The sequence below is a fragment of the Carassius gibelio genome, chromosome B18 (genome assembly GCF_023724105.1).
Source record: "Carassius gibelio isolate Cgi1373 ecotype wild population from Czech Republic chromosome B18, carGib1.2-hapl.c, whole genome shotgun sequence".
NCBI classification, from domain to species: domain Eukaryota; kingdom Metazoa; phylum Chordata; class Actinopteri; order Cypriniformes; family Cyprinidae; genus Carassius; species Carassius gibelio.
The window spans coordinates 6,060,819-6,087,540 of record NC_068413.1 but is presented as its reverse complement, the minus strand read 5'-3'; the positions used below and the strand labels follow the sequence as shown (position 1 = coordinate 6,087,540).

Below are 26,722 nucleotides of genomic sequence, written 5' to 3'. Positions count from 1 at the left end.
GTGCTTCGAAATGTTGCCCTCATTGCCACTAGAGTGTGCTGTGATATAACCGAACTCAAATACATTAGTGTACAGAATCAGTTAATAATAAGACAGATCTCCTTAGTTTAAAAAAAAAACAAAAAAAAACAAATGGAACATGTAAAACCTTCCTAAAAATGTTTTGTCAAGTTTAGGTGAAAATTCTGCAGCCAAACAAGCTCCGGTAACAGAATGCGTTGCTGTGAAACCACAGACGCCGGCGGAGGTGTCAACCTAACCCGGATTACTGAAGGACGGCGCGGGGAGCCAATGACCGCGGAGCCCATGCTAGAGACTCCGAGTCCTCATGCTGTCAGGGGAGGATTTAGTGCAATCCCGAACACAGAGTGGTTGCATCTGAAATAAAGTGAGAGATGCTCAGACAGGATCCAGACACTTCTGGGAAAAAAATCAGTTATGCGAAACGGAAGCTTTAATCCTGATCTGAAACTGGATGTGGACGCTATCGACTTCGGTCCGTTCTAAATGTCCGCTCAGACGGTAAGGAGCTGCTTTTCGAGGTTGTGCATGTGCTAAAAGTCTTTCTCCGCTTTCAAATAAACGAATATAAATCCGATTTAGAGGTACGATAAACTTTCTAGACGTATATTTTGTAACTACAAGTTAACTCGAGTTAAATGGATCATCAATCAATCATGTATATGGATGGTGACTGATTGCAATCGTTTCTGTAAAAAAGACTCCGTTATGTACCATACAGCCACACATCTGAAAGACTATGTTCTCTTTGTTCCAATAGCTAGCCAAACTAGGTGAAATGACGGCGAGAAATCCTAAGATTACAAACTATTTATCTTATAACCAGCACGAAACAGTTACTGGAAATCCCGACTAGAAGCCTAATCCGCGTGCAACCGCGTTTACCGGGGCTTTGACGTAAACGGATGAGTTCACAAACTTTCACGTTGATTCTAAGGCATGCAGTATGTCACCGTTTAAGTTTTGTCTTTTGAAAGCAGCACATTATGCAAACGGTGTTTGGATCGTGCTCCGCGAGACTCGGTTCGTGTGTTAATGCACGGCTCTTGTGAACTGAATCGTTTAAATGAATCTCTTGAACCGACCTGAAATGATTCGTTCGCGAATCTGCCTGAATCGGCCTTGGCGGTTCTCCAGTGTGCAATTCACCGACTCCGATGTGATATTAAACATTTGGAGTTAATTGAGGATTTCATAAATGTGACTTAAAGTTACTTTAATAGTCGAATAGCAGAAATGATCCAAATAAAACGTGCTGGAAATATGTTTACGTGTAATACAGACACATACAGAAATGACTGGATCGCGTCTGGTTAGAAACAACAAGGAGTTTACAATGAACACACTTAACGTATTTGTAAAAATGAAATCTAAATAGCCGTAAATGACTTCAATAGAACGTTAAGAGCGTTTAATATGTCACGACTGGATGGCATGGACGTCGTTTTTGATTCGGTTCTTTGAAACGAATTATTCAAAAGAATCGATTCGTGGAAATGAGTCGGACAAGTTAAGGAACAAAGGAGCCGTGAGGTCCGCGTTCTGCACTAGCTCTTGTAGTCACTCAGTCAGCATGGCAAATCACTTTAGCGGTTAAAATGTCCAGCTGCGTTTTAAATTTAGGTTTCTAGTCATATGCAAGATGTCATTTGTACGGTTTATGCTTAAATCGTTAGATTTGGTTACGGGAGTATTCATGAAGTCGGTCTGAAAATAGAACTGAAAATGTGACCTATATAACAGTGGGTTTGTTGTCATCTGCTGCAGTTCACGGCTACGAGTTAAACGTGCGGATAATCTCTCATCGGATCACCTTGGACGAAACATGAGTTTCACTAAATGGAGGGTCTAATGATGGAGGGACGGAGTCGGGTCACCGCGTGCGTGCTGCTGATGTTCGTCTCCATGGTGACCGCTGATTCACCTGCTGCAGGTAAGTGATGTCATGGTCTGTTCATTTGGCATGAGTGATCAATCTGCAGCCGGTAACTGGAGTTTATTGTCAAGATGAACGGAATAACGCCTTTTGTGAAAGACGTTTACAACTGCTGGAACGCAATGCAAAGTTTTGAGGAGAGTGTAAAAACATTTTGGTAAAATTTACAGCAAGTGGTCTGCACAAATCATATTTATCCTTGATTAGAGATTGGATAGCTATTGATTGGAAACCGACAACAACAGCACGTTTTCATCCATTTTAGGTTTAGTTTATTTAGCCATCATAAGTCTGCTCAAATTATACTGTATAGTTAGTTTCATTTTATTATTTGCATATTTAACATGGTTTCCCCCCTACTGTCAATGATTTAATGATAACAAACCATAATTTGACCATTTTTTTTTTGGCTGTGTAATTTATTTAAGTCTTTGCTTACAAAATTCAAGTAAATATTTAAGGCCTTGTGTTGAATTTTCAACTGTAAGAGACTCATCTTTCAGAATCTGAAGCTCTGAGGTGCATAAAACATTTTTTTTAAACCAAGGTTGAAGGCATCTTTTAGTCTTTGAAACTCTCATTTCTTAGCCTAGTCTCTTCTAAGGTTTTTGGAAATTATCTTCAAAATGTCCACTTTAGTTGAAAAGCAGACCAGATCCTCTACAGTTTGTCAACATGATGACGAAAGACTGCGTTGGTTTTAAATTGACTTACATAATCCATGTCACTGACTCAAGCTTGTTGTCTTGAAACCCAAGCAATCCCTTACATTTACAGACAACTGTACTGGATTAATATCATTCTGAATAACAATTTAGGGTAGATTACAAATGGAGCACACTGCCTCTTGCCTGTATGTTGAGGACTTTTGGATCAAAGAGCTCTATGAAGACAAAATAAGAACAAAAAAACTAGGCTACTGGGGAAAAAAAATCATGCAGCTCGATGCCTTTTGTTAGTAGAAAGAAATCTATAGATGGAATTTAATTTATTTATATATAATAGTGTTGTCCCTAGTGCAAACTCATTCATTTTTAAATAAATTGTGTTGATCATTCATTCAAGAAGATTCTTGTAGATCAGTTTTCAGAGTAAACTTGACTGCTATGTGTTTCTTCCTATTACCCGTCTGTTCATGCTGAAAATCAATATATTAGGAGCATATAATTGAGTGAAGTGCTCAGCGTTGACAGTCCATTTATATCTATTTCAGCATATCGCGAGCTGCATAAAAGAAATTATGTGGAATAGTGTTTATTTGCGGTGATACACTTCTTTAAAACTTAAAGGGATAGCTCACCATGAAATAAAAGTTCTGTCATAATTTATTCTCTTACGTGTCAATCCATTCCTGCATGAATTTTTTGTTTTTTGAGGAGCACAAAAGAAGATATTTTGATCAACTTTGGAAACAGATCAGCTGGAACTATTGTAACAACTTCCGTGGTATAGACATTTCTCAAAAGACCTTATTTTAGTGCCACAGAAGAAAAAGTCATGCAGTTTTGAAACAGCATGAGATTTTCGGATGAACAATCCCTTAAAGACAGGACCGTCTCTCATATTCAAACCCATCAAAACGTGGAAACCAGCTGGGTCAGTCTGTTGTGACAATTTATTCAGTCTCAATCTGTCACATTCAGAACCTGAAAGGATCTCGTCAGTTCTGTGGCTTCTCTGAAACTGAGACAGAATCCTTCTTCTTGAGATCTGAGAAAGCCAGACATAAGAAACCCTTAAAGGCTAGGGAACGATGGAGAGCATGAGAATGAGGTTAAGTTGGGCCGGCACCTTTTATTTAAAATATGTAGGTAAAACATTTTTTTTTTGTCATGGGAGCAGTCTAGGCTTGTTCAATTACCACCAATACCAGGTCTCGTATATCAGGCACATTTATATGATGCAATATAATTACTACAGCTTATCGGCTCAAATGCTTCCATCATCTGCTAACAGCTGTTTTAGTCTGACTCCATGCATTTTGAAATTGCTCTGCAATTTTATACTTCATCTTGGCACTGTGATGTAGGTCAGACAGTTTTTCCCCCCACTACATAATGATGGGAGAGGCTAGTCATAATTATCATCAAAGGCATTAAACAGATCTGTGAAGAGCTGACTGTGTGCCTCTCGTGTTCTGAACACATGTTGCTGGTTTTGAGCAGAAGCGGTGGTGGGCGGAGCCATCAAACTCCGCCCGACAATTCTCAGTAAGGTGTGTTAATGACAGTGAGTTTGTGTGTATACAAATTATGATTTCTTTTAATTGTGGTTAAATTCCCAGCCCTCTCAAAGGGTGATATAGAGACAGCTTTCCTTGGCATAGTTTTCACAGCCTCGACTGTTGATTTGACTGGCATCTAAATGATGTGGATGTACTAGGGATGTGCAATTAATTGAAAAAATGGTTTGATTTTGGCCTCCAACGATCATGAAAATACAATAATCGAGAGAAAATGATTATTGCGCCCTATTCCGCCCCCTTTTTGCAGCCCTGCGCTTTCGTTCCTCCATAAAAGCCCAATTTCCCGTGCAAATCAGTAAAATCATGTTACTTGACATTTGCATAATGGGGCATGCTTTATTTATAAAAGTATATTTATTAATGTTTTTAAAAGCGTGAAAGAGAACTTTCGCTGCTCCTCAGGAAGATATATGCGCTAAGAGATGCAACACAGACATGTAAAGTCATTATTTAGCTCAAGGTGCGCACCTAAACGCTCAAATACACGCAAAAATGTGTCAAAATGCTGCGCTTAGTGATTATTCATGTATACATGTACCTTCGTCGGTCATGTAATAAATTAACGTAAATAGTTGAGAATGAAAATACGTGTGTTATGGTAATTTGGATCCATGCGGCTCTTAAAGTAAGAGCGGGCTATTTTCCTGCTGCGACTGCGTGTTTATTAATCAAACAAGAAAAGACAAATTTATAATCACACACTGCTTTTGAGTGAAGGACTTTTGTAGCTTTAAGAAACAAAAAAAGTTTAATTCTTACAGTGAAGACTGCTGTTTTATTTTACATTTGTTTATTAATTTCTGTAAGAGGATGTAAATTGCTTGAGACTTGCATAAAATATTTATCCTTTGCTTTTTATTACTGACAGTTTAAATATTTTCAATAATTTTCAATAATTTTGTGGACTTTTTGTTTGTTTGTTTGAAATTCTGCTGGTCTCTACAATGTAGATGTCATAGCAACCTTATTTACAGAAAACACGGTAACACTTTCTTTAAATAAATCACTCATATAAAGTGTTGGTCATATGGCCTCCTCATAATCATGTTAAATAATCGTGATTACAATATTGACCGAAATAATTGTGATAATTTTTTTTTGTCATAATCGAGCAGCCCTAGGATGTACAGAATTTAACCTTGAAGTTCACCCAAAAATTTAAATAGTTCATTATATTCGCTAACCATTCGTCTGATATCAATGTTGAAAGCAGTTGTGCTGCTTAATGTTTTTTTGTGACACTGATACTTTTTGAAAACAGCATTTATTACGAAAATAGATCAATTGTTACATTATAAACCGTTATAAACCGATGTGCATTTATATATATTATATATATATATATATAATATAATTTTTATTTTATTTTTTTATAATTTTTTATTCATATTTAAGAAATGTGAAATCATTTGACAATGGATTAAAAAATAAATGTGTAAAATAAACACTTTAGATGACAAAGTATTTTTCACAAAAAATATATTTAATAAAAATATAATTAAAAAGGAAGTAACCACTGTATCCAACAGGGCACTCAGTATTCTGGGAAGTTTGTGTGCATTGGGAATCATATTTTACAAATAAATCCAAGTTAACACTCATTTTACATACAGCACACAGTTAAAATGACATAAATATGACAGTGGATGAATGCATATAGTGCAGCATAATTTTAAATCACGTTTAAAGTTTAAAGCATTCAATTTACATGGGCTGACCGTCACACAGAGAACACGTGATCATGCTGGATAAAAATGCACACTGCACAAGATAGTTTGCAAGGTTTGTGAAATTAAATATTCATTAGCCATTCAAAGATTTGTTTTAAATAAAATAAATACGTATTTGCTTAATTTTGATGGCAAACGGGAAAGTTGTGCAGGCGGAAAAATGTGCAAGCGGAAAAATGTATCAGGCGATGCCGATATTTGAAGAAAAAAAAGCCAAATATCGGCCGATATATTGGTCTTGGCAATGTATCAGTCGACCACTACTCGCGATCATGCAGGTGTAACCAGGGCTGGGCGATGTATCTAACGATATAATCATGCGCATCTAGTCAGTAAATCTAGTTCCGTGATTTCCAATTAATCGCCATCACCTGCTTTCAAATGTAGCGGCATTTAATAGACAGATCCGTAGATCACTTACAAGCTACGCAATATCGCGTTCATTATCGAAGGCGATTCATCTGGGATAATGAACGTTATATTGCGTAGCTTGTCAGTGATCTACGGCTCAGTCTATTAAATGCTGCTCTAATTATAAGCAGGTGATGGCGATTTAGCGGTAATCACGGAACCAGATTTACTGACTAGATGCGCATGATCATATCGTTAGATATATCACACAGCCCTAGGTGTAACCCTACTTGTTATTCTTGTAATCGAAAAAGCACTTTCACAGAATTCACACCGGATGTAAGAGCCTCCTGAAGAACGTTGTTGAGTTTTTGGGATTCCGTTGAGCTCAGCATTAAACTCCTGGCTAATTACAAGTGTTGCCACTTTTACAAGTGAAACCTTATCTGTGAGGGATGACAATGTGTGCATTCATTATTCATCGCCTCTGGGACTGGGAACAGATCAATACACCAGACCCATCAAAAGCCACAGGAGCTGGATGCTGAGGCCACTGGCTGCTGGACAAGCGAACAAAGTCCCATTTAGAAACTGGGACGGTTGGATACCAGTTTCTTTGATGGTGAACCCATGCATTGCCGAGGAGGAGTTTGTGTGTGTTTGAAGGATACTAGTTTAGTTTGGAACATATGCTTGAAGACAAGGTCATTTCCTGTAAAAGGTAACTTCTTGCATATAAAGTAGACATAAGAGAGTCAAAATCAAAGCCATTCAAAGATAATTAATGTTCAATATACACCAACATGGAGTGGGATTTTGGACCGATGAGATTTAACACTCGGTAGCCAGTATAACATTTTGTTGGATATCGCATATAATTTTTATCACTAATTAAGACAAAAACTTTCATAAACAGAGGATATAATTTTCACATTATGGTTCCGTGCTTGGTTTGCATCCTGTACACTAAATATAAGATTTTTGTGACCTTTACTGTTTGTTTACATATTTTCTTTCATGTTAATTAGTTGCAATGAAAACAGTTTGTCGGAGTGAAAGTGTGCAGTGCTGTTTCTGCACTATTGTTCTAAGACATCTGTAAGTAATTTGGCCTTTTTTAGGGGTAAAACCCCTTTAACAAGGTAGTTTTCCACAGTCCCTAGATTTTACATTCATAGACCAGTTCTTCTCATTTTATGGCCTTTATTGACGTCAAAAAAATCTAAAAGTCCTGGTACAGTGTTTTTAGTATGCAATCTTGACAGGGAACCCTTCTTCAGCCAGAATAATTTAAGAAAAAGTAAAGTTGATGTCATGAAGAGAAGTCTTGTTTGGTGTTTCACACATTTATTTAGTTTAAATTTTTTAAAGAGACATCTTAATTCTTTTCATTCTTTAAAAGTACGGTTTTGTTCAACAAGCTGTTTTTCAGTACAATGCAAAGATAACAATAGAATTAAATAGTTTTTTTTTTATAAAGTTTTTTATTATTATTATTATTAATCAGCACAAACACAAAAAGCACATTAGATCTATCGGTGTGCTTAATTTTTTGTTTTGTTTTTTTAATTTAAGGAATGGTCTATATAAATGCATTGTGACAAATACAGTTTAACATTCAAAATTACTCAATAAACTGCATCCCTTTTCTAAATTCATGAATTTTTTTTTTTTTTAAATGAGATCGACCATGCAAATTCATGGAAAATGTGATCTATTCGTATCTACCTAATATATATAAACAAATTTTATAAACATTTCTGACTAATAATGACACTGCTCTTTCACTATTTACACAAATTGCACTGTTAAACTGCCATTTGCAAACCAGAACTTTTTTGTATGCGTGGAAAAGCCTAAAAGCCAAAAAGACTTGTAGTCAACACTTATTTCTCAGCATTTGTTCTGTAGAGCACTCATTTGAATTGACACTCAAAGATAAGAGGGCTCTATTTTAGTTTTCAGTCAAAGGAACTGAGTGAGATAGTGCTGGGTTTGCGTCAGCGACATCAAAATTCAATCAGGCCACTTTAGACCACCCATTCAACTGTGACCTCCACTACATATCTATATACTGGGATTTCATTCATCTAATTTTTTATTGTCTTTGTTTTGAATGCAGCCTTTTGTTATTTATACTTTACTGTAGTTTAGTCTCATGTGAGGACCTATGTGCGACATTCACCCAAATGGCCATTATAATTGACTAATGTGGTCCCAGTGTTGTGAATGTGTTGTGAACTATAGTTGAGGTAACTGTGACAGCATGACAGAAGGCTGACATGGATACCCAGATTGCACTGGGCTCACATATCTGTACGGTTCAGCACACGTCTGGACCATCTCACTCTGAACAGATGGTTACATCTGAGCACAGTGGCGTTTATAGGGAATTAATTAATCAATGTAAAATTTAATAAAATAGATTAAATCATACATTTCATTGCAATTTATGGCAGATTCTAGAGTATTGAAAAATCTCATACACTACCAAAAGTTTGGAGTAATTACATTAGTTTGAATGTTTTTGAAATAAATCTCTTATGTTCACCAAGGCTGGATTTATTTGCTTAAAAGTGATATTGTGAAATAGGTCAATTTAAAAGGTGCGTTTATTAATTAAATATAATTTTAAATGTAATTTATCCCTGTGATGGAAATACTGAATGTTTAAAACGCTTAACATTTTTATGATGCCCCAAACTTTTGAATGGTAGCATAAGATTAAAATAATGTGATTAATACTTTTATTCAGAAAGGACACATTGCATTTATCAAAATTAACTGTAAAAAATGTATGAAGTTGCAATTTTTTTGAAACAGGCCTAGTCGATTTTTCTAATAAATGTTGTTCTTTTCAATTCATTAAATTAGCTTATTTAAAAAAAAATAAAAAATAAACATGTAAGGAATTGTTTTCAACATTGATGATAATAATGAAAGTAATGGTAACAACCATTTTTTATTACTTGGTACAAAATCAGCATAATATAATGCTTTCTGAAGGATCATGTGACACCAAAGACTGTGTAATGATGCTGAAAAATCAGCTATGCATCAGAGGAATATATTTACTTTTAAAATATATAAAAATAAACATATTTTAATATTTAACTGTATTACTGTTTTTATTGTTTTTTACTGAGAGTGATGGTCATGGACACTCGTATTGCTATTTTTTGTTTTGAAGAATCATGAATACTAAGAGTTTAGTAACAATAATACCATAAAAGCATCATTCTCAACCTTTTATTTGCACCATGTTTTACAGAATTGCTAAAAGCTCTTGCTTGATAGATTTTCGGTGTGAGAGGTGCGTCTCTCTCTCACTCTCTGCTCTCTACAGGAGTCTGGCGTCTTTGTAGTCAAAGGGTCCAGAAGTTTACGCAGTGAGTTCAGAACAGCCCTGAGCACGAAGCCCTCACAGTGACACAGTCTTCAGGGCCTCTCCAGTTACAGGCCTGGCCTTCCTGTCTTTCGAAGAAGGCCAAGGGAATAGGGAGGGAACGTGCAAGGAACTTGAGCGTCCTCCAGTGAATTACACAATACGCCAGCTATGGAAAAGTCTGCTTCTCTGGAGACCATCCCAATGTTAGGAGTTAAAGTGTGTCCCCACCTTCCTCATTACATCCCCTCCCTTGTCTCAGAGTTTTTTTTTTTTCTTGTTCTCATCTCTCTGGCAGTTTTTCAGTTCAGATCTTTTTCTCAAGTGTATTAACAGACAGGAACAGGGTTGTGCACCATTCAGAAGTGATTTGACAATGCCTTAAATTCCACTTCCACTTCTAATTCAAATGTAAATTTAACAGTCCTTGAAAACTTTGAAAGGTCATGGAGATTTATTTAGCCAATATAAAATTGTATACTTTAGCAATTCGGATTTTTTTTTCATGGCTAAAAGAGACCCATGTATGTGTGGTCTCTTAAAAAATCTTATCCTTAATTTAAATTAGTGCCGTCAAACGATTATTCATGATTAATCACATCATAAATAAACGTTTTTGTTTACATAAAATGTGTGTGTGTGTGTGTGTGTGCAGTGCATATTTACAATGTATATATAAATACACAAAGATGCAAATATGTTTATATATTAAATATATTGATAAAATAAATTATATAAATGTAAATCTATACATGTAAATATTTTCTAAATATATACTGTATGTGTGTGTATTTATATATACATAATAAATATACACAGTACACAAAAAAACTTTTAACGTAAACAAAAACTTTTATTTGGGATACGATTAATAGCAATTAATTGTTTGACAGCACTAATTAAAATATAGTAAAATAATATCTAATTTATATTATTATTATATACAATAATATATTTATTATAATAATATATTTTTTTAAATGCTCATAATTTAACCGTTAAATGTATTAATGTTTTTTTTTTTTAAAGTGACATTTTTCATACAGTACATTATAATGATGCCTAAATTCACTTGCTGCATTTTAAATGATAGCTTTTTAGTTTGGCAAAGTTTGGCAAAGCTGATTTAAGCAAGTAGAATTCAAAGTTGAAAATTCCTCTTCAAAATTAAATGCAACGTTCTGTGTGGCCAATCAGATTTAAATTCAATCTTGAATTGATAGGGAGCCATTCTTTGTCTGTTAAATTGTCAGATTCACTGAATGCTGTGCAGGAGAGATGGACTTCATCATCTGCAGACATGACCTCAATCTGAGCGATGGAAAGAGACAGTGTTAGGTAGCACGTCCCAGCCTGATTTTACTACAAAACACAGTCAGCCGCTTAACCAGATGTTAAATTCAGGTGAATTTGACTGATAGTACTTTTTCACTTTTCAGGACAAAATTGTCTCAGGCTTATGCTTACAATAGCAAGACTGTTTGTGACATGAGGGAAGCCACTGGTGTGCTGTGTTTATGCTGTTCCTGCTTATTATTATTTTTTGTCTGTACTTCATAGTAGTTCAGTCAATGGCTATACATGGGAAACTTCAGTCGTCCCGAGCACTTAGCCGCTGATAAGACAAACAGCAGAGCTCTGTTTAGTGTCAGAGGGGCCGATTCTATCCCTCATGTCACTCTCACATTGCTCCTTTTTCATTTAAATGTTTTTTTTTTGGGTGGGGGACGAAAGGAAAAGCTTGTTTTATACTGAAAGGGTGCATTAAATTGACTAAAAGGGACAGTAAAGACATTTATAATGTTACAAAAGATTCCGGTTTCAAATAAATGCAGTTCTTTTAAATTTTCTCTCCATCAAAGAATCCTGATCAAGATTTCCATGAAAATATTGAGCAGCAACTGTTTTCAACATAAAAATGTTTTCCTTGAGCACCAGGTCTGCATATTAGAATGATTCCTGAAGGCTCCTGAAGACACTGAAGACTAGAGTAATGATGCTGAAAATTCAGCTTTATCATTACAGAAATACCGTAAATTAAGGAGTTTTACGTGAAATATTCCTATTAAAAGTGATGGGGATATAATATCGGATTTCCATTTTTAAAAATTGATATTATTCTCAGCTTAAATTGAGATTGTAAGTATCCAAAAATATGCAGAAGCATAGACTACAAACAAGACCGTTGTCTGGCTGAAGAATGCAGTACACAATACCGCATTTTGTAAATGTAATATAAGAGAAACCTCCTGAAATAACAGCGTCTTCCCTCTAGAAAGGCATTCTGAGATAAAACAAATGTCAGCACAGACTCGGCTCTGATTGTTCGATTAGGCAGCGCACGGGGAGTCTGTGCCAGCGTTAGGCAGAGGCAGTCACGCAATGGGATCAGCTTAAAACAGAAACATGTGTGGGCAAAGGGGCTTGAATTAATACCAAAGACCTTTCCTTTGCCTTTTTTTTCTCTCGTTTACCCTTTTTCTCTGGAATAGCAACAACCAGCAAATGAGACTTTCCCTAGAATGAGCCTGGCAAATGGATGGAAATGACATCATTGGGGGGTGGGGGGGGGGGGGGGTATTTGATGTCTCAGTGTTTTCACTAGTAGGACTTCTTGTGTGTTTCAAATTAGACTGTGTAGTTCTACCGTAAAAGTTGCAGGTACATCCCATAAATTACTTGCTGAGCGGTTTAACAAATTAAAGATTCAGTCATCTACTGGTTTACACAAACCATAATACTTTTATCATAGTATTCCTATGGTTTCTTGGACAAGATACTGCGTTAATACTATGTTTTTTTAAACATATTTCCATACTATTGTTTATTCAAAACTTAAAAAGATCTTTTGAATGTTTTTGATTTGCTCACACAAAGCTGTATTTATTTGTTCACAGTAAAATCAGTACTGTTTTGACACATTATTAACATTTAAAATAACAGTTTTCTGTTTTAATATACTTTAAAATGTAATTTATTTCTGTGATGCAAAGCTATATTTTCGGCATTATTACTCCAGTCCTCAGTGTCACATGATCCTTCAGAAATCACTCTAATATGCTGATTTGGTGCTCAAAAACATTTCTTATTCTCTATAATCACTGAAAATTGCACTGCTTTATATTTTTTGAGGAAAATGACACTTTTTTTTAAGATTCTTTGACTGATATAAAGTTAAAAAAGGAATCTTTTGAAGCAATGTAAAAGTCCTCACTGTCACGTTTGATCAATTTATTGTGTCCTTGCTAAATAAACGTAAAATTAAAAATAATACTGACCTCAAATTGAACAGAAGTGTATGCAGGCCTTAAATGGTAAAATTTGTTCCAAAGTACCATTTCATTGTGAAGATAAAGGTACCACAAACACTTTTTCAAATGATAGTGTTACAAAGCCTCACAACATTAGCACTGATTATTTGACAATAAGAGGTTATCATATGTCAAACAGTGTATGTTTATCATATTGTCTGGCTCATTGTTTAGTGTGTTTTCTGGTGAAAAATCATTCAGAGTCTGTGATTGTTAGGCAGATGATCAAATTATTTTTGGTTTTGTTTGGGATGATTTTATTGGGTTATTTCTCCCACTTACCACTGGACAGGAGTTTAGGGAGGCCCAAATTACATTTGGGTGTGCTAAACTGAATCATTTATATGGGTTTGATCTCATTTTAAGCCTCCTTGTGTTTTCAGCCTAAGACGTCATCCTTGTCACAAAGACAAAGAGAAAGACAGACAGACAGAAAAGTATACTGACATCGAACGTAATCCAGTTTAATTTAATTTTAGATCCCTTTGTGTTTTATTTTAAAAGCATCATGCAGCACACTTCATCCGTTGTTCATAAAGGAAGTCGTCAATCGGTCATAAGTGTTATTTTATTAGCTGCGTGGCCATGAAGAGCTCAAAATAGAGTAGAAGCTCACGGTTTCCTTTTGTGATGATAAGCACCTCACTGTCTCTGTAGTTTTTCGTCTTGCTGTTCTTTTGTGTTTGACAAAAATAGCCTGTATTTTAAACACCTTTTCCATGTTTCCCAACAGTTCTAACATCAAGCATCATGCAAACAACAAATTCAGAAGTATTTCCTTTGATAAATGTTAATCAGTTTTTTTTTTCTTGAGCTTTCAGATGAAGTTTTATATTTTATACTTCAAATTAACCCATTGTGTTATGTGCACTTAATTTTTAATGTACAATAAACTTTTACTGGCTGGTTTTGGCATCATTTTAAAGGGATACTTCACCCCAAAATGAACATTTTGTAATTAATCACTTACACCTATATTGTCCAAAACCCGTAAAAATCTTTGTTCGTCTTCGGAAAACAATTTAAGATATTTTGGATGAAAACCGTGAGGCTTGTGACTGTTCCATAGACTGCCAAGTAAAATACACTGTCAAGGTCCAGAAATTACTTTTATGGGTTTGGAATGACGTGGGGGTAAGTGATTAATGACAACATTTTCATTTTGGGGTGAATTAACCCTTTAAGGCCTAAGGGCATGTAAGCATACTGAGTTTTGCATTTACTTCCATAAATTAAATAGCATTTATGCAGGAACCATAACGTAGCGTAACATGCATAAGGGAGTTTATGCATATAGAAAGTCCATGTTTTTGTGATCCTCATGAGATTATAACACTCAAATAACAGATCTTTGCTATAAGATGGTGTAGTTTTGTGAAATCATTACTATTTTAATTATACTTAGGTTCCCTTGGTTGTTGTTTTATTTTAATCTATGCATTATGCATGAATTGTGTTTTATATTATGCTGTAAATGTCCACTGGTTTAACTTAAACTTGTAGCAAATATGTTATGCATCACTTTTAAATATTGTCAGTAGTTTTTGTGGATATTAGTCACTATGTGCATTGTCTCACTGACATTTACATTTGCGTCTGACACACATCTCTCGGGTAGATCTCTGTGAAAGCGATAGCTCTAACAATTGCCAGACTGTTCATGCGTTACACGGTTGTGTTTCTGTACCAGGTGGCAAAGGGAGTCATTGGCGCACTGTTGTGTGGAGTCAGGGTATTTCCCCTGCTGCCCGTCTGTCGGGCAAGAGGCTGCCTGCCATTACTCAAGATAAACACTGCTCATTTAGGCTGAAGGTGACCCTCTTACAATTAATTATTGAACTTGTCTTTCAATCAGGATTATTAAGTCACTCCATCATGAATTACTTTATTGTCTTTGCTTGAATGTTACAGTTTCTGTTGCTGCCATTTTACATGATTTAGTTTGATCAGGCTCACTTGTAAAAGCAAAAACGCAACAAGAACATATTGACAGAGTAATGGTATCAAATATCTTAATGAAAGAAATATAAGTGGACTTCATCATACAGACATTGTATTCTACTAATACATATATTAATCCAGGCATGTTTTTCACATTTGAGGCGTTATAGTATATAGTTATTAATGAATTCATTGAAATGGATCATTTGAACTGATTAATGGAAATGAATCTAAACTTGGTTAGTTTTGTGTGTTGTTCTTATGACAAATGAAGATGGAAGAGATATGTTTTAGCCGTTTCTTGAAGATGTCTAAGGCCTCTGTTTCAGTTTGGCAGGTCATTCCACCAGGAGGGAACGGTTAATTTAAAAGTCTGTGAAAGTGATTTTGTGCCTTTTTGGATGGTACTATAATACACTGTTCACTTGCAGAATGCAAGCTTCAAGAAGGTAAAGAGCCTAAGTCTGATGTAGTGAATTTAGGTAAAGGGGTGCCGAGCAACTGTTATGCAAACATTTGAATGCAAACTAGGGATGTTCATTTTCATATGTTTATTTAAGAATTTTTACCAATTAATACAATCAGTTAAATGGTTTAAAAAGTCATTTATTTATTTATTTTCAGTAATTTATCAAAATATAAAAAAAAATGTTTGCTGCATTGTTAAAATAGGCTACACTACACATATACATCTTTTTTTTTTTTTTTAGAGAAAAAAAACCCTACGTCGCATAGCCTATTTATTATTTGTCACAATTTATTTCATTCAGAAATAGGCCTAATGCAGACGTGAAATGTTTACAAACATTAAAATAAACACTGCAAACATAGCTATGCAATTTTTTGTTCCCCTCACTCAACAACAAATCACTTGATTTTTTTCTCCTTTTAGTCATAAAGATCATCGGAATTGTAAAAGGTTTGCCTTTATTTGTGTACATTCACATAAATCAAATCTTTGTGTGTAAAATAAGCCAATAAGCAGAGGAAAATACGATGCTGCTTTCTGCTGTCTGTTTCCTTTCGCGCAGCACAAAAATGAACCAAAACTCTGCATTTTTCATTCATTTTTGTAATTTATTATTCAAGTAAAAATATATATTTCTCGTAGAGGCTTATTTATTTGCTATATAAGGCCTAGCTTTAATATGTTTTTCTCCACAGAAGCGATGCAGGTGCGTTATGTGATCTGAAGACCATGTGAATTTTGGAAACATAACATTTGAGCTACTGGGCCCTATCTTGCACCCAGCGCAATTGACTTTGTACACCGACGCATGTGTCATTCCTATTTTGCACCCGCGCAAAGCGCGCTTTTCCCTCCACAGAAGCACGTCGCTAAACTAGTGAATGAACTTGCGCTCCCTGGGCGGTTCAGCGCAAAAAAGGAGGCGTGTTCCGGCGCAAGCAATCCCTGGTGCTATTTTGCTGTTCCATTAAACAATTGCGCCACTGACCAGAAAAAACCTAGTCTAAAGTCAGTGGCGCGTTGCGCGTTGTTCATTATGCTATTTTAAGGGCGCATGCTTGACCATAATGTATAGCGTGCACAACGCGCATACACTTTGCTCATGTAATCTACACAGATGCAACAGTTATTTTCAGTAAATCATAAACTGTTACACTAAAAAAAAATATTAACACATGAGATGACGGAAATCATTGTGGTGTGCCACGAAGATGTGAAAAAATAGGCATAAATCTAGCTTACAAATTATTCAGGCTAATTGTAGTAATTAAGGATCAGACCTGTTTGCCCAATAGTGGCAAGACATATAGGCTATGTAAGGACATCTGACAAATATGTTTGTCCGTCAAGAACCAGGAAAAAAATCGATGAAACAATTGTGGCTATTTCCTCCCACGCCTGTTTAACCGACGCAATTTTGGGTGGGTTTCTCCCATCCCCATACAACACAACTTCTCTGTCTTTCACTGCTCTTACAAGAACATCAGTCTCCTCGGCTGTGAACCGCTCCTGGCGTGCGCCTGGTAAATACGCCATAATAATATCAATCCATAATGGAACTTGCGCACCTGCTTTTAAAGGGAATGTTGGATGAAGTTCTGATTGGTTTATTTCACGTTACGCCCAAACCACACCTATGAATAATGAAGCTACTTCAGACCAACCCATTTTAGATTTGCGCCGGGCGCAAGAGCCATTTATCCCGCCGGGAAAATAGCAACAGCGCCGAGACCCGCCCACAAACTTACTTGCGCTTCGCGCTTTGACACTTGCGTTTCAGATCGTTAAAATAGGGCCCACTGTATGAAATTAGCAAGATAAATTTAAAATGCCATTACCAACATTATATTTGACTTACGACAGAGTCCTCTTTGCTTGTCAATCATAGATGTGTTACATGACTTCCAGAACTGGGTCAACAATCCATTTTGATTGGCCTAGCACAGAAATGGGTGGTTGTGGCTTTAATGTTTTATTGAATGGCTCCTGAGGGAATAGGGATCTGAGAATAGAAATCTAAATGTCCAAGCACTTATCTGATGAAGTCAGAGGTCAGGCAGTAATCTGTGCCTCTTCTGTCCTGTTCGTTAGCTTTAGTCTTGCTCGGTGACCTGAGAAATGGTGGATCAGCAATTGATGTTTGGTTGAGATAGTTGAACACATTAGCATTCACCCGTGTGTCATTTAATTGCCACAGTAAGACTAATTAATGACTCTCGCATCCCTCTCAAAGAGACTCATACATCAAACTGTGGATATTGATGATTCCTGTGAGTTTTAGAGCTTCATCAATCATGCAGCTGAAATGCCATATCATTTTGCACTTTTTGCAAATTCTACTGTTTCTAATGTTCTGTATGTTGCTCAAAAACAAAATATATTGTGTCCGGTGGGAATATATATATTTTTTTTCACCCAGTCATTTAAAAATAACATTTCAGATCTGTAACAACAAAACCGTGATACCGTGTAACCGTGATATTTTTGCTTAAGGTTATCATACCGTCAAAATCTCATACCGGTCCATGCCTACACACCAGTAATGTTTTTTCTAAGGCATGTTAATAAAAATTACTTAAATATTCTAATTGAACTATGGCCTAATCCTGGTTTAGTGTAAGCCATGTCTGTGAAACCGGGCCTAATCATATAAAAGTTTGAGAAATAAGGAATTTAAAGCTACTAAATCTAACTATTACTTTTACATTTAGTCATTTAGCAGATGCTTTTATCCAAATTGACTTACAAATGAGGACCAAACCAACAAAAGAGCAATGATATACAAGTCTGAGTTAGCCTTACACAGTACACACAGTTGTTTTTTTTATTATATAATAAAAAGAAAACAGTTTTAATTTTAATTAGTTTAGTTTATTTTAATTTAGTTAAGTTTTTTCCTGTAGTTTTTTTTTTTATATATTTATATTTACTATATTTTTATTTCCGTTTTTGTCATTATAGTACTTTATTTCAACCAAGGCAGCATTTCTTACGTTTTTATTCAGATTTTATATTTTATTTTATTTCAGGTATTTTGGAACGAAACAATTTTTTTTTTATATAGTTTTAGTTTTAATTAATAACAATGCTGGTGGCACTGATAGCTTCATGATTAGTGTGCCAACATATACATCGCAACTTTGCTCGCGGTGACCAGAGTTAAATTCCTGTCTTGAGGTCCTATCCCGATCCCCTCTCTATACCCAATACTGTCCTGTCATCTCTCCACTGTCCTGTCTAAATAATAAAGAAATAAAAAGCTCAAAAATATAACTTAAAAATAGAAATCAATATCACTGAGTGTCAGTGTTAGTGGTGTCTTTTAGGCTTTACCTACTTTTTCCTCACTGTAATTGTTAAGTCTAACAACTGTTTCTCTTCATTCTGCTTCATACTCTTTCTCTGTTATTGAGTTGATCATCTGTTTTACACAGCTGCCTGCTTTATAGGGGCTTCAAACACTTGGCGCAGAGCATTGCGATGAGTAACACAGCCTCATAGACTATCAAAGACCTATTTACTCTGAAGAAGCCCAAACACAGAGCATACTGACCTGATTAATGTAGAATAAGATGTTTCCTTTGCACAATGTTGTTGTGTTATTTATATTTGATAAAAATTCTATCACATAATCGATGCCAAAAACCATTTCTCTCTTCCTTTTTCATCTCCTTTAAAGTGGTCAGTGGACTTGGCTGAGGCTGTGGAACTTTCTCTAACGCTGTTTCTTTTGATGACAGAGCCAGAGTTTATATGAAGGCGTGTTCTCCCTGACATCCATGTGTTATTTTCTTTTTTTTGTGGAGTCTAAATATAAAATTGTGGGTTAACAAGAAGTCTGTATGAAGTCCATGTGTTGGGGGAGATTCTTCAGAAGGCTGAGTGATGTCAGTTATTGCTGAGTCACAAATCCTCCTGGCTTATGCTTTGTATCTGAGGGGTTGTTATTTCTATGAATCATATTCAAGTTATGAGTTTTATAACGGTGTCTACATGTGTAATCTCTTTTGAACCTTGAGCTCCACTGAATGTTATTTGGAAAAAAAAGATAGCATGAATGAAGCATTAAAAAGGTCCCTTTTTATGTTAAAAGTTTAGAATCTTCTGTGTTTTGGTTTATTCAGCTTCTATGATTTTGAAATCAGCAAGTCACAGTTCATTGTAATTTCTGTTTGAAAACAGAAAACAGGTTTATCTTTCATGTTTTATGGTTGGCTTGTAAATAATGCCACCTTGCTAATCCTCCTAATATGATCTTAAATTGATATCTGGGTCCAGATATATTATTTTGATGGTTTGAGAGAATAGCATTTTGTTTATCATAGCACTAAAACCCACAACTGTTAGAAATGTTGTTATATGACACAATCAGGTGTGGATTGATGTAAACCCAAACTATATGTGGAAAAATGGAGGTAAAATATATAATTTTTTTGCCATGAAATTTGTGATCGGGCATTGAAATATTAACCTAACAATACTGTGAAAGAATAAGTAGGTCTTAAATCCATAAAGTGCTCAATGACAAAATAAATGAGGGGGAATAGTTTACCTAACCTCCTTGAGGAAAACAAGTCTCATCTGAATTGGCCATGAATTGCTCACTCATGCTACATTAAGAAGCTTCTAACCTTTGCCTTCCATCCTTCATCTCAGAATAGGTCATTTCATTATAGTGCATCTGCTTCTGAATACCAAACCAAACACTGCTGCACCCCACGTAAAAAGCAATGCAAATGGAAAGTTTATAAAACGTGTAGTGGAATATAAACCAGACAGGACGATACTGCTTTCAAGAATCCTTCTTGAAAGTAGCACGCTTAATTATTTAAATGCTCTCCTGTTTCGTGGCCTTGGCACATTCCAAACCTCCCTCACATGTGTGAGATTGTGACTTGGGTAATCACGACAATGCGACTTATGCAAGAGAAAAAGCCTTGAAGCATCTGGGTGCAATGGCATGATGAAAGTCCTCAGAACTCAAACTGTTTGATGTAACCCTGTGAAATAATGTCCAGTGGTCTCACTCTGCATTTGTGTTTCACTCTATTTACTGGTGTGGCTTGATTGACACAATTTGTTGACCTTAATTTGTCAAGAACAAATTCAAAATCAGTATTTTTCCTAGTTACTTAACCTCATTGGTTTAAAGGGTGAATAGAGATGTGTTTAAGGCTTATGAAAAGAGTTTGTGGTAGTTTGTTACAGCAGTGTCTTACCATAGCTATATACAACTGAAAATAACGATGCAGCATGGATAGCCGCTACTGGGACTCTTGCGAAATATGCCCCGGTGTAGCTGGAATAAACAAGCATTGACTAAAGTGACCACGAACAGCTGTAATGGCCGTGTCGGAGCCATAACACACTGCATCGCAGACGTGTGCAGTGTATTCACCTTTCAGCTTCACTGATTATAACATCAGTATTTTTTTAAGTGAATAATTCTCATAAGTCAGTTATGATGTTCTTCAGTAATTTAAATGTTCTTTTCTCATTTTCTGTAGCTGCTTTTTGAATAACTGAGGAAATGTGAGCATTATGATTTGTAACTTAAATTTTTTTCTAATAAATTTTTATAATGCTAAATACAAATTCAGCAATATTAAAAACATTCGGTTGCTTTAACCCTTACGCTGGAGTTGGTTCACTTTCCAGCAATGAAACTACGTACATAATTAAATTAGCACAATAATATTGTGTATCTGTGAACTGTACACTAATATTTATAGTTACAAAATTGCAACGATTAGGTAGATATGTGCATTGCTGAGTGCGTTTAGCTGTTTTCCACATAAAGTAGTTTTGTGGCTACTTTTTAAGTTTGCATTAGATCTTTTATTTGATTTTGTCTTTGTGTCTCCCTTAGTCTGGCCTTTGGAGGCTCCAAACCTGCCAAATGAGTCTTCAGTGGAAATCCTACATAATGAATTCTCCTCCTCATCTGGATTATATCTTTCACCTAGTTCGGATTCATCGAAAGCCACAGAGAACTACAATCACAATGTTAACACTGGATCAGTACTCGCTTACTCCCTGAACTCTGCCACAAGCCCAGAGCCTCTTGCCACACCTCCATTACTTTCCTTAAAGTCTGTAAAGGAAGTTGGATATACCCCCAGAGGTTTCTCCAGACAGCCTCGACAACTCAATTCTCCAGTGCCTACCTCCCATAATGTGTCCTTATCTTGGTCTGCTATCAGCCCAGCTCCTCAAATATCACAGACTACAGGTTCATCTGTGTCATCTAGCTTGCCTTCAGTTGGAGAAGATTCTCCAGATGAGCCTCCTGTTCCATCCCCTCAGATTCAGTATGGGACTGTGGTAGTCAGTGACTCTGCGGTTCCTTTTAGAGACAGATTGGAACCATCTAGCAGAATTCAAGACCTCCAGTTACAAACCACCCATTACCCCAACACCCATCTAGGCTATCAGCAGTTGGAGTCAAGTCATGTGTTTTTTGTACACCATCAAATGACTTCAGTCTCTGTTGAGCCAACTATGGAACCAACTATGGGCCCTCCTGAAGACCTTTTCCCAACCAACACTATGGATGTGGAGTATGGCTCTGGAGATTACCTAGAAACAATGTCCTTCATGGGATCTGAAGGCAACGACTATTCACTAGTTAGCAATCTAGTCACTGATGTGAATGACTTTGAGGACTCGAATTCAGAGACCTATGACACCATGTTCCCCACAAGAATGGTGATGTCATTTTCCAGCAAACACTTGTATCCCTCCTCTACCAGTGTTACTAATTATTTCTCCAGCAAACCTGTTGAAAGTTCCAGTTTCAATATCAATTCAACCTTGAATGGAGCCACCACTGACTTAACCAAACAGGTAACAACTTTTCAGAGTTTTACAACCGTTGTGCCCTTTACCATGTCAAGACCTCCTGTTTTCACCAGTATTTCGACATCAGACTATGGACACACCATTTCAACCATCCAGCCAACCAGAGTTCATTCTTTACCCGTTCTCTCGACAACTTCAGATGTCTTAAACCAGAACCAGTCTGTCAATGAGACCTCAGAGTTTGCATCTGACTGGCCAGGCACTGTTACAGTCCAACCCACTGATGTTCTTTTACCAGACATGAACAGTTTAGAGTACTACACCATCCAATTGACCAAGGAGAATGGTAGCTCACCAGAGCCCACTGCCAATCAGTCGACCTCTAGTGTTTTCTCTTTCATTCCGATTGGCACCACTCATATTGTGAGCACTAGAACCTACACAATTGACCCAAGTTACATGCTGACAGCTTTGTTTGATGAAGATCTACAGCCTACAGGAAACAGTTCCTGGACTGAGGAATCCTCAACAGATATCTCTGGATTTGAACCTTTTAACACCACTATCTTGGATCCCTCTGAAGTTGGACCGAGTTTAACAGATACTACATTGCCATATTTGGAGCCGTCGTTCACACCAACAATAGACCCTTCAACTTCATTGGGAGATATAAACTCAACCACTGATTGGGCTACAACACCTTTTATACCGTACAACACTTCCTTACTGGTGACTACCCCACCTCCAGTGACCAAGGAACCAGATGGCGTGTCTTCTGTTAATAACAGCCAATGGATTATCACCTCACTTCCAACAGAGACCCTCTATCCTAGTAGTGTACTTCCCACTGTTTTAGTAACCAGCTTTATCAATATTTCTGAGAGCACAACTGACTCATCCATCAACATCACCTCCACCCCTTCTGTAACGGTAATGGCTGATGAAGGATTTGTGTCTGGAACAACACCTGACACCATGGTTACTGATAGCGATAGCCTTTCAACCACAACCTCCCCAGAATTATATAATGACACTACTGCAGCACCTTTCACTATCTCAAGCTCTAACAACACAACAGTGACTACCGTGAAGGACACATCAGTTACAACCCAATCCACAACCCTACCAACAACCACTGCCCGGAAATATCTCTGCAACATTTCTAAATCTGACACCTACTTGATTAGAGTTGGTAAGACATAACAAAAATTAACTTTATATACCAGAAAGTCAATTTTTGAGGGAAAATGTGCAACTCAATTCATAAAGCAATAAAGCATCTTAAGCAATAAATGGATTAGCAATCATGCAAGCATTATCGTATTTTATTTTAATATTTTAGGATCCAAAAATAACATAGTTGCTCTGTTGTAGGGTTTCCTCCAGGGTCGACTGCTGGATATGCCAAGGCCAAAGTCAGAGAGATTCTCAAAGCGGAATATAACCGCTCTGTGGAGCTACAGGTACTGTGGTAATAATGAATAGATTTGTTTTTCTCTTTTTTTTGTTCATGTCTTTATTGATTTAAACCAGTGACAGCAATTGTACATAATCTAAAAGTATTTTAAAGTGTTTTACAATACAATTGCACATAACTTTATTATAGATGTTTTAATTAATAGCTAGATTATGGAATATTTGTACTTGTACTAAAAAAAATTATTTGTTATTCAGCAAAGTTTAATTGCAAAAACAAATGGCTGCAAGTTTTTAGTGATGCAAAAGCATCTAAAATAAAAATATAAATTTTAATGTAAATTTGTTTAATTGAAAGAACATTATGTAGGTTTCCATGCATATATTTTGGGATATAAAAATGTACACTGATGCAAAGAAAAACTAATGGAATATTGCACACACACAAAAGTATTTTTTGCAAAGTTCCTATTTATTGCAAAAATTGAATTTACAACTTAAAACAAAAAAATGTATTTAAGTATTAGGTATGTACTGTGTGTACTTTCATTTTTCAATATCTCAAGAATTACCTATTGAAATTAACAGTGGCTTCTATTCAGGCTGAGAAAGCTGTAAAGAAATTAGAAATTAATTAGAAAAGAATTTGTTTCTTTTAAGAAGTTAGAATGAAATTGATAGTTTAACCTGCTTAGTCTTAGTTTGAAGCACAGAAACGTTAAATACGTTTTGTAATCCAGTGTTGTGTCAGTAGAACATACTGTATAGATAAAATCATCCCTTCCTGTTTTATCTCTTGGGTCCTCATGAACAAACAACACCTAATTTGGCTCAATGGGAACCAACTGGTTCTTTGTAATTCTCTGCATTTAAACAATCTTGAATCCGCCTTGACTTTCTTAAATGCACACTGAAAGGCTTTTTGATATTTCTCCATGTGCTCTAAAAGGATTTGAAATTGCTATTACAAATATGATGTACATATCCTTGACATCAAATGCTCCTTTGTGTGTTGTAGGTAGTGAAAGCTCCTCCAGACTTTGTGTTTCGTGCTGTGTCTGGTGCAGTGGTTTATACTGCCATATCAGTCATTAATGCCCTGACAATTTCTGCTCGGACCACCAGCTCCTTTATCAGCGTGTCACCCATCAGTCCTATACCAGGTCTGCAGTACCATGTTCATACAGGTAACTGCAAAAGAAAATTCATGTCAAAGTTCTTGAAAATTCTCTCCGGTATTTATATGTTGTTGCTGTATGACTATATGCATGTCTTTGGTCTGTCTGCAGTTCTTCAGTTTGTACCCAGCCATGTAGATGTGCGAATGTGTACATTCAGTGAGCAGACAGAGAAGGGTCTGATCACAGCTTTATCTGAAGTCCGCCGACGCTCACAAGAGTCCACAAACTTCACTGTGAATGTACGTTGACTGCTTTACCAGCTTATGGTATTAAGAGCTTCAAACACCAATAACCAGACACTGAACTCTTTCAAATCTTCTTTATTACTACTTATTTTGTTTAGTTTAGCTTAAAAGTACAGATTGTAGGACCTGCCACTAGAGGGCACACTATCAAAACAATAACAATCGCCTGGTTTGATGACGCTAAGAAGGAACGTGGAATAATGGGATTTGTTGTCTTCTACCCAACAGCTGATGGCCATCAATCAGACTGAAAGATAAATCATGGATTTAACGCGATTTCAATGATTTGCGCAAGTAGATTACATACAAAGGCAATCCAAAGACGCAATCAGACTATATCTGGGATCATACGCGTCCTCGCGCGGGTCTAGAGACGCGTCCTCGCGTGTTTGGCGTGTATGCCCCATGATAGTAACCTTGTTGATCTTTATAATAGCGAGATCGGCATCTCTTTCTAGTTGAAGTTTGTCACAAAGCTACTTCTGCGTTTGTCCACGACACTGTTGTCATGTGGTTTCTACGTCAGTAAAGGCGGGAACAAAGGGTAACTATTTTTGTCATTCGTCATTGTCATTTCTCATGATTTACAAGTAGTTGAAAACATTAGAAATATTGTTAGTAATCAGCTGGACAAAATATATAACACTAGCCTAGTGGTTTTTGGATATTTTACTGCAAATATCTTACAAATTGTACCTTTAAATATACACAACTGCTACATAATGTACATGATCCAAATGAGAATTACATAGTAATGTTTTTGTCCTTGAACAAGCAAGTTTCTGATTTAAGCAAGAAAGGAGCATGCTTTTAACTTCAGTTATGTGATGTGAATTCAAGGCTTGATTGCCTTCAGTGCAGTGGGATGACATCATCTCCAGTTGTTTGTTCTGATTGGATGAGGAAAGCGCAGGACTGCTCAATTCACCCGTTGTCAAGGCAACAAAACTAATGGCTCTTGTTCATTTCATTCACTGACGTTCAGAATGTGTATGCGCTTCTTTAATAGATCAGTGAGTTTGAATGAAGAGACTTGTGCTGAGCTTTCATGGATAAAGTGTGTATGATTTTATGTTTTAATTTAAAAGATTTTTAAAAATTTATTTAATATTTATAATTGTATTTGAGAAACTAAATTCTTTATTATATTTATCCATTTTAATTGGTTTATAATACTTTTTTAGATATATTTTAGTAGTTCACATTCTACATTAGATGCTTGATTGATGCAGAAATATATATTGTTGAAATATATTTTATGTTACTATAATTTCTAAGTCTGTAATAAGAGTCTCTAATTGCTTTAGTTTGACATAATTGTATCTTAGAGACTGAATTGTTTTGTAGATTTTAAACATCACAGCGAGTTCTGTGGAAGTGGCGGCTCAACAGCAGAAGGTTCCAGTGGAGATCACGTTTGCTGTGCGTGATGTGCGCGGGTATGTGGCAGGGACAGAGGTGAGCGCCCAGCTTCGACAGCTCAGTGTGGTCGAGTACAGCTACTACCTGGGCTACCCTGTCCGGCAGATCGCAGAACGTGAGTCCACACACTGATTTCTGTATAATTACATAAATACACGTGCAAAACAACTGCTATGTAGAACAGTATAAGGTGATCATACTGGGTTTTATAACAGTGTAGTTGGTTAGACTTTGGGCACCCACCGGTTAGCCAAAGTGGTCCTTCTAG

At 36.2% G+C, this 26,722-nt stretch overlaps 1 protein-coding gene across 4 annotated transcripts in view; it reads left to right on the top strand.

The window, feature by feature from the left end:
• The first annotated feature begins 239 nt into the window (after positions 1-239).
• The window catches only part of LOC127977829 (UPF0606 protein KIAA1549), a 47,770-nt gene continuing 21,287 nt past the window's right edge, over positions 240-26,722 (top strand). For 2 of the 4 annotated variants that reach the window (XM_052582984.1, XM_052582982.1), the window contains exons 1-7: positions 240-522; positions 1,789-1,954; positions 21,259-23,382; positions 23,565-23,653; positions 24,625-24,793; positions 24,896-25,026; positions 26,380-26,569. In XM_052582984.1, coding sequence (XP_052438944.1) covers positions 1,861-1,954; positions 21,259-23,382; positions 23,565-23,653; positions 24,625-24,793; positions 24,896-25,026; positions 26,380-26,569 — 2,797 coding nt within the window. In that variant the 5' untranslated portion in view covers positions 240-522; positions 1,789-1,860. The remainder of the gene's footprint in view (positions 523-1,788; positions 1,955-21,258; positions 23,383-23,564; positions 23,654-24,624; positions 24,794-24,895; positions 25,027-26,379; positions 26,570-26,722) is intronic. The other 2 variants (XM_052582983.1, XM_052582985.1) reach the window with 2 other exon arrangements.